At 43.1% G+C, this 21,495-nt stretch overlaps 1 protein-coding gene across 2 annotated transcripts in view; it reads left to right on the top strand.

The window, feature by feature from the left end:
- The first annotated feature begins 1,519 nt into the window (after window positions 1–1,519).
- The window catches only part of STX8 (syntaxin 8), a 110,502-nt gene continuing 90,526 nt past the window's right edge, over window positions 1,520–21,495 (top strand). The window contains exons 1-7 of one of the 2 annotated variants that reach the window (XM_074922001.1): window positions 1,520–1,574; window positions 2,000–2,099; window positions 5,587–5,681; window positions 7,363–7,473; window positions 16,482–16,606; window positions 18,063–18,155; window positions 20,668–20,792. In XM_074922001.1, the coding sequence (XP_074778102.1) occupies window positions 1,558–1,574; window positions 2,000–2,099; window positions 5,587–5,681; window positions 7,363–7,473; window positions 16,482–16,606; window positions 18,063–18,155; window positions 20,668–20,756 (630 nt within the window). In that variant the 5' untranslated portion in view covers window positions 1,520–1,557 and the 3' untranslated portion in view covers window positions 20,757–20,792. Of the gene's footprint in view, window positions 1,575–1,999; window positions 2,100–5,586; window positions 5,682–7,362; window positions 7,474–16,481; window positions 16,607–18,062; window positions 18,156–20,667; window positions 20,793–21,495 lie in introns of those variants that run through there. The other variant, XM_074922000.1, reaches the window with a different exon arrangement.

Here is a 21,495-nt window from a genome sequence, read left to right as displayed (position 1 = left end):
AAATTGCCTAAGCACTGAGCAGTTGCTCCTTTTGTTGGGCTGGATCTTTGCACCTTCCAGTGTATTTTGTGCTTTTCTAGTAGCTGAAAAATGGCTCCTGGAAAATCAGGAAGAAGCAACAGACTTGGAAGTAGTTTTGCTCCTGCCCCAAGCACCTTCCTGCCATTCTCAGGTTCCTGAGGGTGTGGGGATACCCCCGCCTAGAGGACACCGGCTGTGTCCCTGCACTTTCCCTGCCTCCTGGTTTTCTCTGTCCCAGTTATTCTCCAACCCACTGTGCCAAAGCTCCCCTGGCACACTTTGGGTTGAAGGTTCCCTTGCTGCCATGCTTATAGCTGTACATTTTAATCCAGACCATAATATTATATAGCAATATACAGGTGCCCCAATGGAATCAAGGCACCCAAGGCAGATGCAAGGTGCAGGCAGAGACTGTCATGCCCTGGGGAGCTGCTGCCAAGTTGAAAGCTCACCACTGACATCCAGAACTGAAAATGTAAAGGATTTCCTTCTTCCTCAGCAGCAAAGGCCAGAGGTGTGCCACAGCCTGAGCCCAGCCTGATGCACAGCCCTGCATCCCTCCCATTGCAGCAGCATCACTGAATGCGTGCTGCAAAAATCCCAAATCCCCCTTGGGCTTTAGGAAAAGCATCGAACACCCTGAGGGTGCTGGTAGCGCCCCAAGAGATTGCAAAGGTTCCCAAGGGGGCCCTGGCTGCAGATTAAACTCGATGCTCTGGAAACATGGCTGGGGATGAGGGGACGAGGGGTTTCAGCTGCCCCATGCTTGGGAGGGCTCTACCCCTCCTGCCCGGCCTGCACTGGCCTCACCCATGGTGTGGGCAGCTGAACCCCGTGCCTCAGCCGAGGGGGCAGCTCGGGGCTGGCAGCAGCCGCATCTCACAGAACTCCAGAATCATCTGGGTTGGAAGAGCCCTTGAAGCTCCTCCAGTCCAACCATGAACCTCACCCTGACCGTTCCCAACTCCACCAGATCCCTCAGCGCTGGGTCAGCCCGACTCTTCAACCCCTGCAGGGATGGGGACTCCCCCCCTGCCCTGGGCAGCCCATTCCAACGCCCAACAGCCCCTTCTGCACAGAAATCCTTCCTGACATCTGGTCTAGGCCATTACCTCTTGTTCTATCGCTTATTACTTGGCTCAAGAGACTCATCCCCCTTCTCTGCACCCTCCTGGCAGGTAGTTGCAGAGGGCCAGGAGGTCTCCCCTCAGCCTCCTCTTCTCCAGACTGAACCCCCCCAGTTCCCCCAGCCGCTCCCCAGCAGACCTGTGCTCCAGACCCTGCCCCAGCTCCGTTGCCCTTCTCTGGACACGCTCAAGTCATTCAGTGTCTCGGGCACCACGTCTGGCCCAGCGGGGCCGTGGGAGAGCGAAGCCCTGCACAGTGCTGCGGACAGCCGTACCTCCGCACCCCATAGTCCCCCCCAACCCGTATCCCCACGCCCAGCGCCTGCGCACGGCGGGGTTTGGGCCTCGGCAGGCGCCGTCGTCACGTGACCGAGCCGGAAGCGCGGGGCTCTTCCGGACGGCGGCGGCGATGGCCCCGGACCCCTGGTGAGCGCCGAGCCCGGTTCCCCGGGCTGGGTGCGCTGCCGCTGCCCTCCCGCCCTCCGCCCCGCGGCTCCCGGGCCGCCTCAGGAGCTCTCGGCCGCCCGCGGGCGCTGCGAGCCGAGCCCCCCGCCCCGGGGCGCGGTATCTGCGGGCCCGCCGCTGGGCCGGGGCCGGGCAGTATCAGCCGGGCGGCTGCGAGCGTTTGGTGGGGAGGTTTGGGGGATAATCTTTCCTTACAGAGGGATTTTTTCTCCCGAAAAAGCTACTTGTAGATAAATCTAAAGAGCAGTTGTGGCCGTACCGCTGGCTCTCCCACCTGCGGTGGTGAAGCGCAGGCGGTTTCCCCGCGAAGCCCGGTCGGGCTGCGGTACCAAAGGCCGGGCGGGGAAGGTGTAGGGCGGGGGGCTCAGCTGCCGCCTCTCTTCCAGGCTCTCGCTGCACGGAGCCGCCTGCCAGGTCGCCCAGGAGGTCGCCGAGAAAATCCAGGAGCGTAACCGGTGCCAAAGGACCGGGGAGAATCCAGCCAAGGTACTCACTGCGGTTTGTGAACGTGGATTTTTTTTTTTTTTTTTTTTGTTAGTCAGACTTTGCTTTTACTGTTAGAATTACTGGTTAAGTATTAAATTTGCAGCAGTCAGATGTCTAGGAAGCTGCAAGTCCTGAGTTTCCTGCCCCTCCGGCTGCAGAGGGAAGCCTGGAAGGTGTGGCAGCACAGTGATATGGCCGAGAGCGCCATGGGCAGGGGGTGACACTCCTGCACCCTGTTAGTGCTGGCTCTGTCAGGTCACCCTTGCTGCCAGCTGGGCATCTGCAGATTAAAAGTTACATTTCATGGCAGAATACGGTTTCTGAATTAACAGTAGGTTTGTAGTGTCATAAAAATAATCTTGGGTTTAACAGTAATGGATCTTTTATGCATGCAATAATGCTGGTTTTACAAAATGAGAAAAGGAGAAGCCGTGGGAGTGTTGGGCACATGCTGCTGACTGTTCAGGGCTGTCGCTGCCAGGAACAGAGCTTTCTTCAGAGATCCTGAGTCTGAGAGATGTTGGGATGCGTGTCAGCTTCTGTGTACTCTTGTCTGTGTAAATATTGAATAGATATCTTTTCCACACGAGGCTGGCTTGCTTCCTTTCTGTAGATCAGATGAAATACGAATTTTGAAGCCTTTTTTCATACATTTCTAGCAAAATATAAGACCAGAGTTAAATATGAATGAGAAGCAGAAGTTAGACCTTACCCAGGAATATTATGTTCTCCACCTTTTCATGTCCTGTTTAAAAAGTAAAATAAAAAGATTCTCAGGAGGCTGCCTTCTTCAGGTTTAAAAGCCTTGTCCTTCCCCTCAAGAAGCGTAGGAGCCTGCTTGATTGCACACCCCGGGGATCGTGCCATTACCTTCTCCCTTGACTGTGTTAAGTTGAAGATGCGTGTAAGCCCTTGAGTCGGTCTTTTATAATAATTTGCATAATTCAAACCCAGCTGATTTATTTTGTAGATTCTGCCCTTCTTTATAGCAAGGTGACACACGATCACTGTATCTTCTTTGCTGGTCTCTTTGCTGATAGCTTTTAAAATAAAATGTCATTTTTGAAACGCTTCTTTTAAAGAAATGTTGAAGAAAACTGTGTAGGCTTTATACAATAATCAGTGCTTTTTAATGAATGACTCAAATTTGGCATGAATTGAAAAGAGGTTTCAGAACGCCCAAATAAGTGGGATTTGAGAGAAATATTTTCTCTAGCTGTAGAATTGTGAGGACTGTTTAGAGGTGGTGATTAAACTCCCTGCTTTCAAGATGATGAAGTTTTAGAAATTGTACAGATACACTCAAGCAATAGAAGACTAATAAAAATTGCTGCTTAATCCATCTGTATTTATAGAGCACAAAATTCTTTGTTTGCATCGCTGCAATCTGTGATGTGTTCCAAAAAGCCCCAACAAAATGTTGTATTAGTGTTGTTTGAAGCTTTTCTTGTACTGTAACTCTCCTAGGTTGTGTTTTATGGAAACATTACACAGTTGACTTATTTCTTCATAAAATCATTTGTTCCATGCCCTGTGTTTTCCAAGTGCAGTTTCCCTTTAATCCATTAACAGTTAAAGATGAATATTTGGCAGTGTTTGATTCTACTGTAAACAAGTTTCCAACAATGAGAGAGTTGTTTTCATAACAGAAATGGATGTTGAGAAATCCATGGCTGAGCAGTCATATATTCTATGACTCCTGAATGTTTTAACAGAGGAAAAAGTCTTTGTACAGTATTTGCCTGGTAGGGAGAATGTAAACAAGTTTTTATTTTTATCATATTTTGCCATTAGCAAAAAAACCCCAACCAAAACCAAACCAAACTTATTGCTTATTACAAGAAAAAAACAACAACCCTTATTGCTGGGCAAAAATAGAGCATAAAATTTAAAATGGAAATAACCCCAAACCCTATAGGGAAAGATTTCAAGCCAGCACTTACCATCTATGAACTCTGTCCTATGGAGCTGATTGTAAAACTTCCATTGGTTTCTGTTTAATGGAAGTGAAATCTTTTGTAACAACACTGCAATTTCTGACCGGAGTAGCAGAGGGTATCTGTATGTTAGATGACTTTCTTGGACATCTATACCTTTATGTTACTTTGCTGTTCCGGGTCAATTAAATGCAGCGTTTTCCACCTGGACATGAGTACATGTGAAATGAAAAGACCTTTTACCTGGTTGCAAAGCTAGAGGATATGCAGCAGCTTGAACTTTCTTGGCAGCATTTATACCCCATCCTGGCTTCGGAAATGTTGCTGTGGCGTTCGGTTGCTTTTGGTCTGAAGGTGGGTGTTGGCTGCGTGCTCTCAAGGCTGCCTCGGTGTGGTTGCATCTTCTTTCCATCGTTGTATTCAGTAGTGTTTGAGAACAAGTTGCCGAGTCAGAGATTTAAACTTGCTATCAGGGGATTTTTTTGGCATCTCCTGCTCCATCCCTGTGCAGGTAGCAAGTGCAGTTTAGCTGTAGGCAGGATCCTTGCAGCATGGTGACTGTTCAGTGAGACTCTGGTGTCTGGCCACTGCCTCTGTGTCTTCAAGAGCTCAGGAATGAGTCAAAGCAAATATTCTTCTCCGTTACTAGTTCATCACACAGAACATCTGAAATTGCTAACCATTAAAATCCACAGCAAGGCTAATATCTTGTAAATAAGAAGCACATAAAGTCTTAATTAGGATGACTTGCATAGTTAATTGCAGTTACAATGTTTTTTCCTAGTATGTTCTACATAACTGGAATGAAAAGAAATAACACTTAAAGAGGAAAAACCCAGAGGATAATGTCAGCCTAACTTGGGAAGGGGTGGGGAGCGAGGAGGAGGATTGCCACAAAACTTGGGCTTGCTTGCAGCAGGGAAGAATGTGAATGGCGTAACTATGTCTATAGTAAGAGCAGATGCATCTGAATCTTGGGCAAGTCAGTCGTGAGAGGGTCGGGAGTCATAGGTGCTGCTGAGAAGGGAAATGGAGGAAATCTGAATTTTTTGGGGATCTTTAGTTTAAAGTCTGAAAGAGTTTGGTGGAGAGAATGTCTGAACCTGTAGCAACTTTCCTTCTAATCCTGGGAGCTGGGAAAGAAACCTGGTGGCGGAAGAAGCTGGCGCCTGTATTTGTATTAAAGATCAGAGAAAAGAACTGGAAAACTAACTGGAAACTATTAAAATGTGCTGAAATTTTTTGCCCATATAAAGGAGCATGTTTATAAAGATTTGAAAGAAAGTTCTTCATATTAAACAGCATTAATGCATTAGAACTGTGTTTGTGAAACTAGTACTATTTGTCTCATTATTTTGTAAGCAGTCAGACCAGTTAACTGTACCATTCCCTCTGTGGCTCTGAGGCTGTCTTTCTTGGTTGAGAATGGAATCCTGCACACCAGTATAGCTGAAGTTAAATATATTGTTACCTGCGCGTAGTAGTATTAAATTTTATGCAAGTGTAACTCAGATTAAAAAAAACCCCAACATCTCTTTCTTCCCCTTCAGCTCAATGTGATTATCAGATCGTCGCTGCAGAATCTCAAAGAGAAGATTGATCAGCTGAAGGACTTACTGCTTCGGGCTGTATCAACACACCAAATGTATCTGTGTAAACATCAACTCACTCTGTATTGTGGGAGAGAGTGGAAAAATGTGCTTTAATTGTTCTGCCACACAGTTAGGGTTTTTTCTTCATTCCATTTTTAGAAGACTTTGTCACTAGAACTTTGTCCGTGCTGCTGTTTAATATTTTCATTGCAGCTGTAGTGCAGGAAGAGTTGGGAGCCTGGGCAGCCCTGGTGTGGTGGCCGTGGAGCTGGCTTGGTTGTCTTTGTGTTGCAGAGAAGCTTAACAAGATGGTCTGAATAGTCTCAGGGCTGCCATCATCTTGCCTTGTGCACTGTGCTGACACTGACTGAGAGGCTGGTTTGTGAGCTTGTCTACCAGAAAACTCTCTAATGGATACTTTGTCTTGGCTCAGTTGCTGGCTGCAGGAGTGCCAGTGATGGCAAAAAGGAAGGATGAAGCCTTGTTCAGGGTGTGGGCAGGAATGTGGCAGCCCTGACCTGGACTGACTGCATCTTCAGAATGATGTCAAAAACAGTTTAAAATATGCCTTAGAAAGAAATCAGAGGTTTTCTTCTCTGCCCTGTGGCCTGGCTTGGATTTGCTGCTCCTTCCGAATGCTGGGATAGTCAGGCTTAAGGAGTCAGAGAAGTACATCCATCTCCCTGAAGATACCCAGCAGCAGTCTGGTTTAATGAAAGAATATTTAATTTCAAGCTTACTATAGCAGAAATCCTTTCTAAGCACAGGCCCCCGAGTGCTGTGCTGATGCCCAGGGGTAAAACTTTCCTGCCCAGTGATTGCTTGAGAGCAGACGAATGCTACTGCTGTGGCAGAAGACATACAGAAATCAGTTCAGCTATTGCATAATCTACTCAGCAATACTTGGAAGAGAGTAGTCCTTCAAAATGTCACTAAGTTTGATTAAAAAGAGAAAACACATGTTCTCTGTCAAAGCTGCAGCACTTCAGGGCACCTTGTTGTTCAGAGATACTGCATGAATTGTTTTTCTGCTGCACCCGTGGCTATTTGGGGTGTTCTGCTGTTGAATTGCAAATGGAAACAGATACTCAAAGTAACTTTTTGATTGTTTGTCACTTGGCTAGGCGCTGCTCACCTGGTCTGTGTTACAAGCCTCCAGTGAAATAAGATGTGAAGTACCCTGCTGATTTTAAAAGTTTTATTCTGTTTGGGCCTGCCCCGTTTATATCATAGCAGTATAAACTGGAGCTCTTTGGAGAAGCATCATCCTTCCTGAACTTAACCCCTGCAGTACTGTTGTACATTCAGTGTTACAGAAGAGATCAACTGTGTAGGACTTCTTAGGAATAAAAGAAAGAACAACTTTGCTGGATTTTGGAGGGTGAAATACTATTCTTAATACTTATGCTAACTTGGCAGTAAACAGCCTTCCAGTTCTCTTTATTATTGAGAAGATGACCTGAAGATCACTCTGTGGTCACTGTATGAAACTTTTTCTTTGAGATATATAAACTTCAGAAACACATTTATAATAACATCAGATTTCATTCAGAAACCTGTGACCTATCCTTCTCTTACATGTTACAGACTTTTCTTGAGTTAAAACAGTGACTTTAGTTAATTTTGATGACCAGGAGATCTAATTTATTTTACGAATGTATAACAGATATTATTTTGTATAACAAAACAGTTTTCCAGTGTTTTTAAGTTTGGTCCTTAACCAAGTATCATCAGCACGCAGATGGAGGGAGACAGGAGGCAGAATTTGGTGGATGACCTTCTCACACGACAGAAACAGCTTCAGGCATCTTACAAGAATGAAGGCACAGAACCGGATGTCATAAGGTATGGCATTGTCACCTCAGTGAGCAATGTGATTTGTGTTTTGAGTATGCCTGAAGATAATGCATCCATTGAACTAAATTGCCCCTACATGTAGCAGATTGTGGTTTCATTTGCTTAGAAATCATGTTCTTTTTTTAGTGACAGTATCATATATGTCTACAAAGCTGGGAAGGACGAGGGAATGTAGAATTGTTGGAAGAGGTAATAGCTGACTAAGTGATCTAGTAGAGTCAGTCACTGAGTGATGGATCCCACTGTGCATGGTCTGTGTGAATTGTGGGAAGGAAAAATGTCAGGATGAGGCTTAAGCTTCAAACAGTCCCCAGTGATCATACTTTGTAGCAGTCAGCAGGGGCCTTCAAATAGAATACACTTAAATTTCCATTTTGGTGTGTCCTTTGCAGCTGGGAAAAATAATTATATTTAATAGCCTTCAAGTTGTGCAGTTCTCATGTCCCTTTCTACTGGGTTATATTTGTCATCTCTAACAGGTTCTTAGAAAGAATCCATCCCTGGTGGTCTCTGATCAGGAAGAAAGGCAGAGCCTTTTCCTGAAGTGTGAAATTCAGGCCTCTTGTCTGAGTTAATAATTAAGGAGTGCATCAGTTGTGTTTAGTGGGAGTCACACAGGTGCTGTGTCTGTAACACAGAAACCATATTAGGCACAGACTTGGTATATAATTATATAAAAAGACATCTTTTACTGCAGATGTTGCAATCCTGCAACCTTGGTGTGCAGGGGAATAAAGAAGGATGGGTTTTTTCTAGTGCTTTGTTAATGGCCTTTTGAATTGTGTCTGTTTTCAGTTAGGTCAGCACCAGCTTTTGCCTGTGGAATTTCACTCATGAGTGCTTGCTCCCCTTGGCTGTACTTCAGAGTTTTTGGTAGCTTCGGTTTCTGCATGAGCATGCATGCGTCTTGCTGAGGAGTTCCTTGCAGCTACTTTACATTCAGGAGCTTTTATACCTTACTGAAATACCGAGTTAAAAATGCTTGCTGAGCAGCAGAATTGAGAGATTCCTGTGGATTTGTTACACTTCTCTTTCCCCAATTCCAATAGCATAACCCACCCTCACTTTTCTCCTCATTCCTCCTCTGTCCCCCTGTGTTTTCAGTGACATCCCCACTGGCTGAGAGAGTGTCTTAGGTTCATCTTGGAGCTCTGCGCATGCTACAGATGGTCTAAAGGCTCTGCTAATAAGGCTCTGTTTCTTCTGCCTCTTCCATCTGTGTTGTGAAAGTTCATTTTCTTTCTTTTAGACTCCTTTTTCTTTCAACATGTTTAAACTCCCCAATTAATTAATTGCTGGAGGAGAGAGAGGAAAAAAGGGGTAGCAATAAATAAGCCTGTTCCTAAGCTGGTAGCCAGGCTACAGACAACAAAATGAAGCTGCCATTTCCTCCTCCTTCTGCAAGCAAATGAGTCACAGATCTACCACCTTAGTACAGGTTTAGGGTGGTGGTATGTCAGAATTGTGTTGAAGGACAGCTTCAGAAGCATCCTCATGATTCATTAGCGGATTTCTTTTGATCTCTTAGACCTGAGCCAACATTCATGCAAAAAATGAAAAGCCCTTCTGTCAAAGAGTATGACTTAACCTACCTCCTGACGCCATGCAGGTCACTAAATACTGCTCTGTGTGAGAGTTACCATTCTGGCTGAATTCCAGCACAGTAACTGCATTTGCTCTTCCTAATTTTTCCTTTGCAGATTCAGATAATCTTCTGCCCTGCATAACGGTGCAGAAGGGGAGCAGAGCTGCAGTCTCTGGGTTTGCAGAGCTTGCTGTATTCCCCTGGTCAATGAAATTACTCTTGAGTGTAGACTGTAATTGGTACAACTTTGGTTTAAAGCTTCATTTTTGAAAAAGTGAACATACATCCTCAGAAATTTTATATGAATCAGGGCTGTTGGCCCCGAGCACTTATTTTATTGATGGGTGGGAAGCTTTAATGCAGCAGGCACAGACTTAGACTGGCTGTGGGTCATGCAAAGGGCTGTGCTCTGCTCTGTAAGCCCTGCACAATGCTGCACGTGTGCTCTGGGTCATACCATGTGGCTGAGCAGAGCTTCCTCACCTCTGCTGACCTGTGGTGTAGTGAGATCTGCCCTGAATGGTACAACAGTGCTTCTGTGATATGGACATGTGATAGAAATACATATTTTTTAATAAAAATTTTTAGCTTGTGCTTCTAGGTGACAGGCATTTTCTAATACACTATATTCACTGGACCTTTTTTGTAGCACATAGTGTTGCATTTTATACATGCACAGATAAAGTTACTTGTGGGTGGAAGAGTGTTAGAGTCCTCTTGAGAAAGTTTCTCACCTTTGTGCAGTGTCAGTGCTCAGTGTTGGAACAGAACAAAGCTTCATATACTTTTAACCTCTGAGACACTTGAAGAAATTCACGAGCCTTTTTGCTGATGTTCTCTGAGAGACAGTCCCTTTTCAGTGCTGTGCTCTTGAAAAAGATAGACACAGTTTTGAAGCTATTGTACAGTAAAAAACTGGGTACAATGTGAGTGTTGTGTTCTACCATAACTGTTGAAAGTAGGATTATTTTTTTTTGTACTTGTTACTTTGTGTATCTTGGAGCAAGTATAAGAGTATGAGTTACCCAAAGTTTAACTGATGGTTTCCTGTATTCATGTATGTGTTCATGTTGTGTGAGGGTCTGTTCAGTAAGATGGTGTAGAGGTTGGTTTCTCTCAGTTTTGTTCTCCAGTGCGGTGTTTGGTACAGCCGAAGCATGTGTTTCACTTTGTGGTTTGTTGTCTTTGCATAACCGGATGTTGTCAATGCAACACGTGTTGTGGATGGTAAAACTGTAGACTTTGATCAAATCCATTAATTGTTCTAGACTAGGCATTCTCCAGAGCACAGTGCAAACCCAGTTGATGCGTTGATGCTGGTTTTCACATCTACCGCTAAGTCAACTGAAACCTGTAAAATAGCAAATAATGTCTATGGGGACTGACAGTATGAGAAAGCTCTTGTGTGTCACTTGTTCTGAGCAGTCCATAAACTGCTCTGACCTTCTGAAGCATGGCCCTGCAGCAGGGCAGCATTGACACGTGGCTGCTGTGGAGTGGACAGAGGGCAGGGATTCAACCTAGAGCTGCCCTGGCATAATGGTGTTGAGGCAGGTGGGAGGAAAAGATCAAAATGCCATGATAATTTCAAGCTCTGTTAGAAATGATCAGGGAAACCTGTATTTTCCATCACAAGGTAACATCAGAGACAGTATTTGCTAGTGTTGCAAGACTTGAAGTTCTATAGTTCTCTTAACTTTAATTAGAAGTGCCAACTATGCTGACTGTTCTTTGCATGATGAATTCACACCCCTTCCATATTCTCCCTTGTAGATCTTGTTTTCAGTGCAGAAATGTAACCAGGGCCTGAATCTTGTGTCAGGAAGTCAAACCATTCTCTTCCCTGAGCCTGGCCTGCACGTGGGTCTGTAGGGAAGGAGCTTGTCTCCCCTGCCTGCCTTCTGCTTGTAGGGGCGGAAGACAACAGCTTCTGGTAGGGTTAACCTGCTTTTTGCAGCACTGGGTTTCTCTAAAATTGTTGCAGAGCTCTGGAACAGCGTTGAATTTTAGTAAGTGGTAAAGGCTACTTCAGTGTGTCTGAAGTCCTGAAAGTCAGCTTTTCCCACTGCATTAGAAAAATCAGCACATATTTGTTTGATTAAGTTCTAGTAGTGACACTTTTCTCTGGTTTTGTATTGGTTTTCTGTATCTAATCCATCTCTGATGTGACAGCACACATTTTCAGAAGTCTTTTTCTTTCCAGCAGTCATTCCTTTCATTAACCTTCTTGCACCACTGATCACAAATTTATTGTCCCCATGGCCTATAACAGTGAGGGTTTCACTAGAATTAATCTTCGTTTATATTTGGTCACCATTCAGTGAGTTTTACATCCTTTGAAAACTGCTGTAAAGCTATTTCTGATTGTGAAGTACAGTGGCCTTAATGCTCTTAGTATTTATCCTAACTGACAACTCGGGCCAGAACACCGGGCAGGACGCTACATTACTTTGGTATAGCGTTAGTTTACCTTCCGGCGTTGTCGGCCTTAATTAAGATGCAACTGGAATTTTCCAGGGGAAAGGTGGTGCTGTTTATGTAACTCTGCTTGAGCAGGGTCAGTTAAATTTTCTATAATTGGTTTTCAATAGGAAATTTCATTATCTTCTCCCCTCTTTTTTCCTTGGAAAGAGATCTGTGCAGGTTATTCTAACAGATTTTAATGGAGTAGAAATCCCCATGGCTTCACACTATTTGAAAGCGAGAAGTGAAAAAAGCAGCTAAAAACGTTGACTTTCTAGAAATCACAATATCAAAATTTTGTGAGTCTTTAAACATTTGTGGAGGCAAAGGAATCAAGAATATTTTTCTTCCTGTTTGACCGGGTAGTCAGTGTGTAGAAGTATACATCAGTCACCTGTAATAAATTGTGTGTACTTGAACATGCCTTTTGGGTTTCTTTGGATTTCTCAGAATTCAAAGGGGGAACAATTTTGTGGGACACAAAACACCTTAAGTAATAGCTACTGTAGATAACTTTTAGAAGAGTCCATATTATTTTTTTCTTTAATGTGGGTTACCATTTTTTCTGTTCAAATACTTTTCTGTCAGATGTAAGGTATTTTGGTCTTAATCCAAACAGGTGTTCTGCCTAATGCCAAATAGCCATTGAGTGCCCGACTTTAATCAATAAGCCATTAGGTGCCTAAATGCTTTTGTGAATCTGGCTCTTGTTTATGAAGAAGCAAATGCTTTTTGGAAAATAAGATTAAAAATAGTTATTTAGGTGCCTTTAAAACTCCTTCCTGCTGTTCTGATGGGGGTGTGCTGGGTCTGCAGAGAACACAGTGACACTCCTGGCGCAGAAACAACCTCGGGCAGGAAACTCCAGGTAGTTTTGGGCAAACTTAGGAGGCTAACCTCTCCTAGACACAAGGCTAATCGCATCCCACCTCAGAACGCCGCAGCCAGAAGGGCTTCCAACAGTGACTGGTAGGGAGGAAGGAAATCAGGAAGGAATTTTAAAGGCATCTGAAGGGGGAGCCCATTGTCTTGGGTGCAGAGTTGAGTTGCAGTTGATGAAGTTGATCATTTTGTGAATGAACAGTTAGTCTCACAGGAGTAGATCTGTCCGTTGACCTTTTCTCTGGATGTAATTATACAAGGTGCAGGTTCTTTCTAGAAAGAATTCTTTTTTCATAATTCTCATTCCCAAGGAGTGCAAGTGGATGGTAGAAGTGAGACTGTTTTGATGAGGGCTATGCAAGCTATTTTATAATATATTTAGTATTGTGCTACATCCAGTCTTGCATGGAAAGTAGAAAGAAAATGGTAGTATTTGTTAGCAAAATTAATCTCTGAAAATGTTTAGTGGTGTGTATTTTGAGGGTTTGCATAGGAAAGTGAGACTGCTGTGAAAAAAAGTGTGAGTGTAAATGTTGTTATAAAGGTAACCTTCCCTGGGGACACTAACCCTGGTGTAGGGGTACCTCCTCTGTGTAGCTCCTTGCCACAACCCCTCCACCCAGACAGCGTTTTGAGTGGACGTGTTAGTGTGAGGTAAGTGTGCCAAGCACACATCCAGCTCGCTCTGTGCTGCTCCTCTGTGGGCACCTGCTGTCCTGTACAGGCACGAGGTGGTTGGGAGATGCTTGTTCTGCGCTGTGAGGGCAGGAGCAGCTGTGCCTACATTGTGGGCAGGAGTTAGTGGTCCTGGAGGTGCCACAAAGTGGCCGGTTCTGCCAGTCGCTGTCCGGCATCCTGCTGCCTTGTGCAGCATCCACTCATGGAATCCAGCAGGACCAGTTAACACCGCAGGTAAAGAGGGTCAAGAGCAGCATGGCATTTCCTTGAACGTGAGATGTGCTGCTTTTGGTTCTTATGCTGGTGGAGCCGGGGAAGTTTTCTGCCAAGTGCAGGAAATGCTGCCCCTTCTGTAGGCTTTCCAGCAGGAGTGGTTCCTGTGGGGAGATCTCCACCTGGGAAGGTACCTGGAGGGGATTTGGATGTGCTTGTGCTCGTGTGGCTTCTCCTGGGTTTTTCTGAGGAGGAGAGACCTTTTGTTTTGTACATTAAAGTTATACTTGTTTTATTTACTAGCTTGGCGCTTTCTAAAATACACTGCTTGCCAGTGTGAGCAATTGAATCATAAGTGAGAGAATACCCCTGCTTCTTCACCGTGGCCTTGGAGATTGACCTGTGAAGCCAAGCTGAGGTGCCCTGGGCACTTCAAAGAGCCCCACTGTATAACTATCGTTAAGGGAATGTTCAAGTGATCATCCAACCAATTGTCATATGACCCAGGTTTTGTTTAAAATTCAGTCTTGCTGATCAGTCTTCTAAAGCCATAAGCCTTGATGTGTGGCCTTGGTCTAAAGTAAGTGCTGGTTGACTAATCTAAGTTACTTGGGAAGTTTTATAGGAATTATCAGTGAAACAATGCCTTCTGGAAGATAAGCCCTTCCTTGTTAAGAAGTGACATAGCTCCCTGATTTTAAAACCCATCATCTTTTATACTTGGGTGCATTGCTAAGCCTCATAATTAGTTAAATCTGCTCCTATAATCAAAAGCTATCCGCACACTCCACTGCTCTGTGACGGTTTCAAAGATTTACGTGATTAACTTGGCGGAGGCAGTGGGTGGCTAATTGGATAAGCTTTAATCTTCACACCACCAAAGTGAAACATGGTAAGATCAGAGGAAGTAGGAAGTTATGCTGTGTTGTGTGGGAAGGTAGTTACCAAACATGTCAAAAAGATTATTGTAACAAGCAGAGCAGTTGTCATGACCCAACCTACAAGAACAGGGCAGATTATTAGGGGGGAGGGAGAGAGTGAGTGGTTCAAATTATTTCAAATTTGCTTGCCTTGACTTTTTTTAACCGGCAGAAATAGTTATGCTCTTTTTAAAAAGCAGAGAGCTTTGTTTCTTTCACTTTAAGTAATTTTGTCAGATGTTAGCATTAGTTTTTGAGTGCTTGCTTATTGAACTGCTGAAGTGGGTAGACTGTAATGATCTTTGCATCTTTAGAAATGTAATGCTGCCGTTGTGTTTGGGTTTGTGAACCTGGTAGCAGTCACTGTGAGACCAAAAAATACAAGAGTGTATTTAATCCCCCAAAGCAATGAAGAAAGCTAGGTAATGTGTAAAACTGTGTTTCAGTTGTGTGTCTTTGTCTAATCAAGTGTGATTCCCTACCTCAATAAACACTGGTAGGTTTTAAGGGCAGTGCAAAGGATTGGAATACAGAAGAATCCCAGCTCCTCCGTGGGATGTTGCTTGTGAGCACCAGCTGGTTGTTGGCCCGGCGGGGTGGGCTGGGTTCTGCTCCAGGGTTACAGTAAGTGCTTTTAGTCCTGTAGCAAAAAAGTTCTTTTTCTTTTGATTCTCATAAATCTGTTACTTTGAGATGAAGTTGAATGAACATGTTAAAATTTTAAGTGAGAAGAGGTTAAGTTTCTTGAATGTAACTGGCTGTATGAAGTGTGTAGTGCTCTGCAAACAGATGAGCCCCTAGTTTATGGATGGCCCAAAACCCTTGTGGTGATGAATTATTTTTCAGCAGTGTTGATTCATCTCACGGCCAGGAGATGTCTCTAGTTCACCATAATTCCTCAAGGACTGCCAGACACAAGTTCTGTATTTTGCTTGAATGCCCTGGCTGGTAAGACTTCAGTCATCCCTCTGGGAGCTGGACCCTGTGTTGGCAGGGTGCATTAACTCCTCCTAGCTCCACTGATACTTGTGCAGAGTTAACTTCTTTTGATACAGGGTTTTGACCGCAAAATGATTTTGAGCATGTGTGTGTACCACACAGTGTTTGAGTGTACCTCACAAAGAAGGGACATGGACTTGATTTTTAAAAAATAAAAGTTTAGGTCTTACTGTAATGAAAAAATGTTGAGAATTTGAGAGATCCTAAAAATGCTCATTGTTCTTGTTTTGTTTGTGGAAGGGCTTTGGAAAAGAACAGGGCAAAAGTAAAAATGAGAATGAAATAAAGTTTGAAAAAAGCAAAACTGGAAGCCAAAACTCTTATTTCTGTACTGCTGTTGAGGAACTCATCTTATGATGACTCTCACCCCAAATCTGAGTTGCAGTTTTGGGTTCAAGTGGCTCACAGTCTGTCATATATTTCTCTTGTAGGAGAAATCAATGAAAAGTTGAAGGGTGGAATCCAGAAATCTGGTATTGAGAGAAATATTTAAGTGCCATTTCATTTTACTGCTTGAATTTATGTGCCCTGGACATGAAAAACTTGTTTTCCTTTGTAACCAGGGAAGTGTCTATAATGTGAACAGCCTCAAGTCATAATTCTTTTAAAAGAAAACCTGTAACTTGATTACTCTTTCATTTAAGAGTGTGTGTGCCTGGCTGCTTGTTCATGTTGATGCCGGACTAGGAAATGCAGAAGAGTAACTGTGTGACTTCCATCTACAGTTTTTGAAATGCAGAAATGTTCCCTTTTAGGTTTGGTCAGGATTGCATAAAATTAGTGGTCTCATCTGATTTGCACTTGGATTAACATGTTTATCCTTTTACTGTTTGAATCTTTCAGCCTGTACCTCACTGGTTTTATCAGTTTGTGTTTTGATCACATAGCAGATACATGAGTATGTATATTCCAAGCAACCCTATTCTTTTTGTAGCAGTTTTAAATGATGTGTGTTCTACATGCAAGCAATATTCAATATGAATATATGGTATACATTTCACCATGCAGCTTAATTATTCAATGTAAAATGAATTCTCTCTCTGCTTTACCACCCCTAGGCAGTGTTATGGAGCCTGAGATGTATTTGTTGTTGGAGATCATTAGATTCTTTTCGGCTAATTTCTTCTATGGTTGCAGAGAATCACATAGAGTGCAGCAAACATGTACACTTCTGTCTCTGTCAGCCAGTCTTGTAAGTGCAAATTATATGATGAGTGGATTTTGTGTTCAGAATTATTTACTGAAGCTATTTTCAGATCCAGCCTAATGACGGGAGGGATCAAACGAGGTGTAACCAACCCATGGCTCTTGGAAGAATCTGAGGAAACCAGAGGGCTTGGCTTCGATGATCTCAGGCAACAGCAGAGAAGGATCATAGAAGGTAGAAGAGTCTTTCTGCTTTTTCTAAGCATCTCTAGGACTCTGTGAGGATCCCTTGTTAGAAAGTCAATACAATAACCTGTGCTGAAGTTTTATTATCTGGAGATGTCAAACTTAATAGTTCCAGGTAGTTGTTTTCTGTATTTGCAGCAGTATTGTGCTTGCAGTATTCTTAACTGGAAGTATCTTCTTAAATCAGATTTTCAAAGACCTTACAGGGCATCCCTGATTTTGACCATAATCATGGTTTTGGTTTGCAGTAGAGATCTCATTAACTGCACTGAGTGTAGTGGTATTCCTGCTGTGCTTCAGGCTGGGGTGCATTAGATGTGTTGTTGAATTGGAACAAGGTAAGGATTAACTAATCTAAAAAGGGTCTTTAGATTTTTAGCCCTCAGCATCTGTAAGGAATCTCTAACTTTGGAAGTGTTGGAAGACCTCAGCCTGCAGACATCAGGTGGTTAATGAGGTGATTTCTATGCAATTTAAGTATTGGAAGTGATCAAATGAAATCAGTCTCCAGATAAAGGCCGCTTCAGTCTGCATGTGAAGCAACGTTTATAGCTGCAGTTCAAGAGAATGGCATAAACTCTGTTTGGATGGTCCAGGCGAAACCTCAAGCTCCTGTTTTTGATTACACCATGGGTATTGTCTGAGGAGGCTGGAAGAGGTACTGGGGAGCAGACCTGCATCCTGTGACAGGGAAGGGGGTTCTGGCTGCCCTGTGCAGTTTTGCAGCTGGCTGGCAGTCTTGCTCTGTGTGACATTGCTGCTTTGTATTTTGTCAGACCACTGACAGCCCGGCCTCATGCATCCCTTCTTGTTCTGCTTGACAACTTTGGGTAAAGATGGCTCACAGTTTGGTTAAGGTGCTTACTAAGGACTGCATGGTACCTGCCAACTGGAATAGCAGAGGTGATACAGTTCTTAAAAAAGGAGTGTCTGCAGAGCTGGGGGAGTACATCAAACTTCAGCTGCCTTCCCTGTGTCCCCTCTCTCAGGCTCTCTTCCATGCACTCTGTATCCTCTTGCAGCTTTAAAAATCTGTTTGAATTCTTTGGTGTTTGCATCACCTGTTTGTCTTTTATTCATGTTAAAAGTTTCTTGGAAAATTTAAAAAGGCTAATCAGGGATCTCTCTGTGTCTGCCAGAAAATCTCCTGCATTTATGATTGAGTAACAGCTGAATGTTGAATTATTGCTTTTTTTTTTTTTTTTTGGTACACACACACCCTCAGCTAAATGTCCCAGCCAGAGCAGACAAATTAATTACCTATCATTCACATTATTTTAAGTATGTTGTTGCCATAAGGATTAATTTTCATGTTGTGTTGATGTATTAATACATTTTAACTGTTCAAGCACAGCGTAGATCTTTTTCTTTACTTTTCCATCTTTTATAGTTTGGCATATCAGCAGTTTTTTCCATAGAATTTTATATATATTTTTTTGGTTCAGAGCAAGATGCTGGACTTGATGCTCTTTCTTCAATCATATCCCGGCAAAAGCAAATGGGGCAGGAAATTGGGAATGAGCTGGATGAACAGAATGGTAAGAACAAGATTCATAGAGACTCATTTTGCCTCATTTTTGTGTAAGATTGTGATTTATTTGTTTTTTCGCTGATACAACTGCACTGCTTTTTGCCCACAAAGTAACAAGACGATACTGTAAATGTTTATATCCGAACAACCACTACAGATTCTATCCATTCATTACATGTTTTATTGTGTTTGACTACATAACCTGTGCGTATACAATGTATAACACTCGGTATATTTTTATCAAGTCTGCCTCTTGAAAGAAAAGACTGGTGACTATTGTACAAAGTACAAAATTAATTTTGTACTTGATCTTTTGCATTTTTCAGTTTTATGACAGTTCTTAAGGTAAGCTTTTCTGTGTTGCTGGGTTTCACTTGAGCATTCTTATTCTGTGTCTTTCATTATTGACTAAATGGAAAAGTCTTGAGCCAACGATTAAAGGAGAGATGTTGTATTGTTTGCTACAAATGATTTGGATTTTGAAGGTTTCATGGCATTGAATGCAGGATCAAATTAAGTGCAATATTGAACTAGAAGAGTTTAAAATGAGCCAGTATCTAAATGGTGGAATTGCTCTCCTGTTAAATATGCTTTGTTACTCACTTAATTGTTCGCATGACATAAACTGTCCCTAGGAGAGCAGATCCTCCAGTCTTTCTGACTTTTTCATTTCTTACAATATGGTAATAGTTCAATTAGAGCCTTGGAACCCTGCCAGCTTTCTCCCTTGCACAAAGGCTTGAGCCATATGGTTTATCCTTGGGTTGTGTTGTTCTTAACCACTGAAAAGGTAAATGTCCTTTTACTTGCTAATAAATGATAGGCTTAAATCGGCTTCTTCCTGGACCTATATTTTTTTCCCCCTTGTATTTCTATGCATGTCTGCTCAGAGTGAGGGGGTTCCCGTGTTAACAATCACATAACACGAAGTACTACTTGGGAGCTCCATTCCAACTGAGAGTGAAGTAAGAGGACAGCTTTCTCATGTTTGCCTTTCATACATGGCTAAATCCAGGAGGGATATGAAATGTCTAGAATATGTCTTTGTTTATTAATCTTAAGGTTGTTAAGAAATGGTTTGCGCAGCTGGGAGAAACTATGCTTAGTGGTCTTGTCATATTTTGATCCTCTGCCTTATGTGAGTAAAGACATTTTCAATTAGAAATCTCGGTTTCATAAGTTTCTTCTATTAACTGTTGTTTAAAAAGTCATATTAATTGCTTTTTTTGCTCTAAATAGAAAACAGGTGGGAAGCATGAACATGTTTACTAATTCTTTGTGAAACCTTGGTTTCTCATCAGGAAACTATATGATCTATGTCCTGTTTCCCTCTGTTGGGGGTAGGGGAAGGTTCCCCAAATCCTCATGGTTTTGGGACCCTGAAGGTAATGTGTATTGTACCATCGCATTGCTGCGTGACCCTGCCAGACTTTTTCTAGCAATGAAGCCTTGAAACATCTGTGAAATTGGGAATGCATTTAACCCTCCTTTTTGCAAATAATGCCAGTTTTGTTTGTTGTACAGATAGTTACAAAACCTAGAGCAGAATTCTTAATGTTTTCATGTGAGCTCTTTTTTGAGCTAAGGCAACTCTTGAGAAAGATGGAAACTTTCCCAAGTGCTTGGAGAAAGAAGTGGTGAGGTTTGCCTGTTGCTGACGGCAGGCCAGATCCTGGGGGAGGAGAAAACACTGAGTTGCCTCTGCTTTTCACTGTCCTAGAATCACAAGAATAAAACCTGCCAGCCATGCAGAGCGCATCGTTTGTAGATCTTTAAGCATTCTGAAAAAGATGGGAAATAGTCTGACTACAGACGGGCAACCAGATTGCTCAGGGCTTGGCTTCTTCGCTACTGAGCAAGTGGAACTCCCATATTTTCTCTGACTTTATACAATCCCTTTTTTTGGTGGGGTTTTTTTTGTGTTTTTTTTTTTTCTTATACAGGGGAATAGTGTTTTTTTTTTCTTATACAGGGGAATACGGTCAGACATTTTGTTGCCACCAGCACACTGGAAAAGCTGAAGTCCTTAGCAGTATGTTCCAGGGGTTACTTTGCCTGTACACATCTTATTTCATGCCCTGTGCTTAACTATCTACAGACTTTTCTCAGGCGCTCTGCCAATCTTGTGTCACTGTTACATGGTCAGGTTGATGAGGATAACTGCCCTGTAATTTCCCCTTACTTGGAATCTCTTTCCTTCCTAGTGCTGTGTGATAATGGCATAGTCTGTATTGTGGGGAGGCAGGGGAAGTTCATCTTCATTAAGTGCTGCATCAGTATTTCTTTTTATTCAAGTCAAATTTTCCATCAAAGTGCTCTTTTCTGCAGGAAGCTTGACTTCCACTTCCCTGGCCTGCTTTGGATGTTCCCACCTTCTGCAACTAATTAGGTGCCTTTAGCTTGTTCTGGAGTCATGATAAAATATGGATTAATTCAGAAGTAGCTGATAATGTCTGATAGTTAACAAAACAGACTTCAGGCAGCTGTGTAACTGTACTTATTTTTTCCTTCCCTTGCAGCTCAAGCTCTCTGTTTGGTTGAGATATTTGCACTTCCCAGCTCTTCGAGGTGGCTTGTGGCATTTTCCCTTGAGTGCCAGTTGGTGTAGCTGTGCATTTGCAGATGCACAAGTGTTGGAGGCATCCTGATTAATTATGCAAAGTTTACTTCTTGAGTAGACTTGGTACATGTAAATTCTTTTGTGTTTGTTAAATGACTGAAAAATGATTAAACTTTGCTTTTAGAATGGTAGTTACTTTGGCGGTATCTGGATTTGCTTCACTGGTGGGCTGACAAGCAGTGATGAGGAGTAAGGTTCAAGGTTTGTAAGAGGGCATCCCACAGGCAGGCCTGACTCGGTGGTTGCTGTGCTCTCCAGTGCCCATCTCCTGTCCAGTCTCTCCGAGCTTCCTCTGTAGGCACCAACAGGGATTGCTCAGGTGTGATCCCTCCAGCCTGCCTGACACATCTGCCTTGGGGCAGGACACAGCCTGGCCTGGAAAAGCCCATGTTTCCCCACTGATCATAAAGCGAGCCTGGGCTTGGATAGAGGTGGCTGCTTTGCAGACATCTGCCCTGAGCAGATGAGTCTCATCCTTTGATTTTGTTGTAATGTGTCCAAGTTTTAATTGGAGTCTCATGTTCTTTACTCAAATATTCAGTATACCTCTGTCTCTGTGATTTTACGGCTCTACTCAAAGCTGATGGTCCTTTTCAAACGTCCTGAGTACGTAGTATTTTGCACTGATGAGCAAAGTTGAAGCAGAGTACCAGAAGACATTGGGTTTTTTTGGCCTCAGGAGTCTGCTAGCAGTGGGAGAGATGGGGGATTAGCAAAAGAATTTTCC

This window comes from Athene noctua, chromosome 18, assembly GCF_965140245.1.
Source record: "Athene noctua chromosome 18, bAthNoc1.hap1.1, whole genome shotgun sequence".
NCBI lineage: Eukaryota > Metazoa > Chordata > Aves > Strigiformes > Strigidae > Athene > Athene noctua.
Note: the sequence above shows the minus strand (reverse complement) of the source record. Positions and strands in the feature narration are given on the sequence as shown.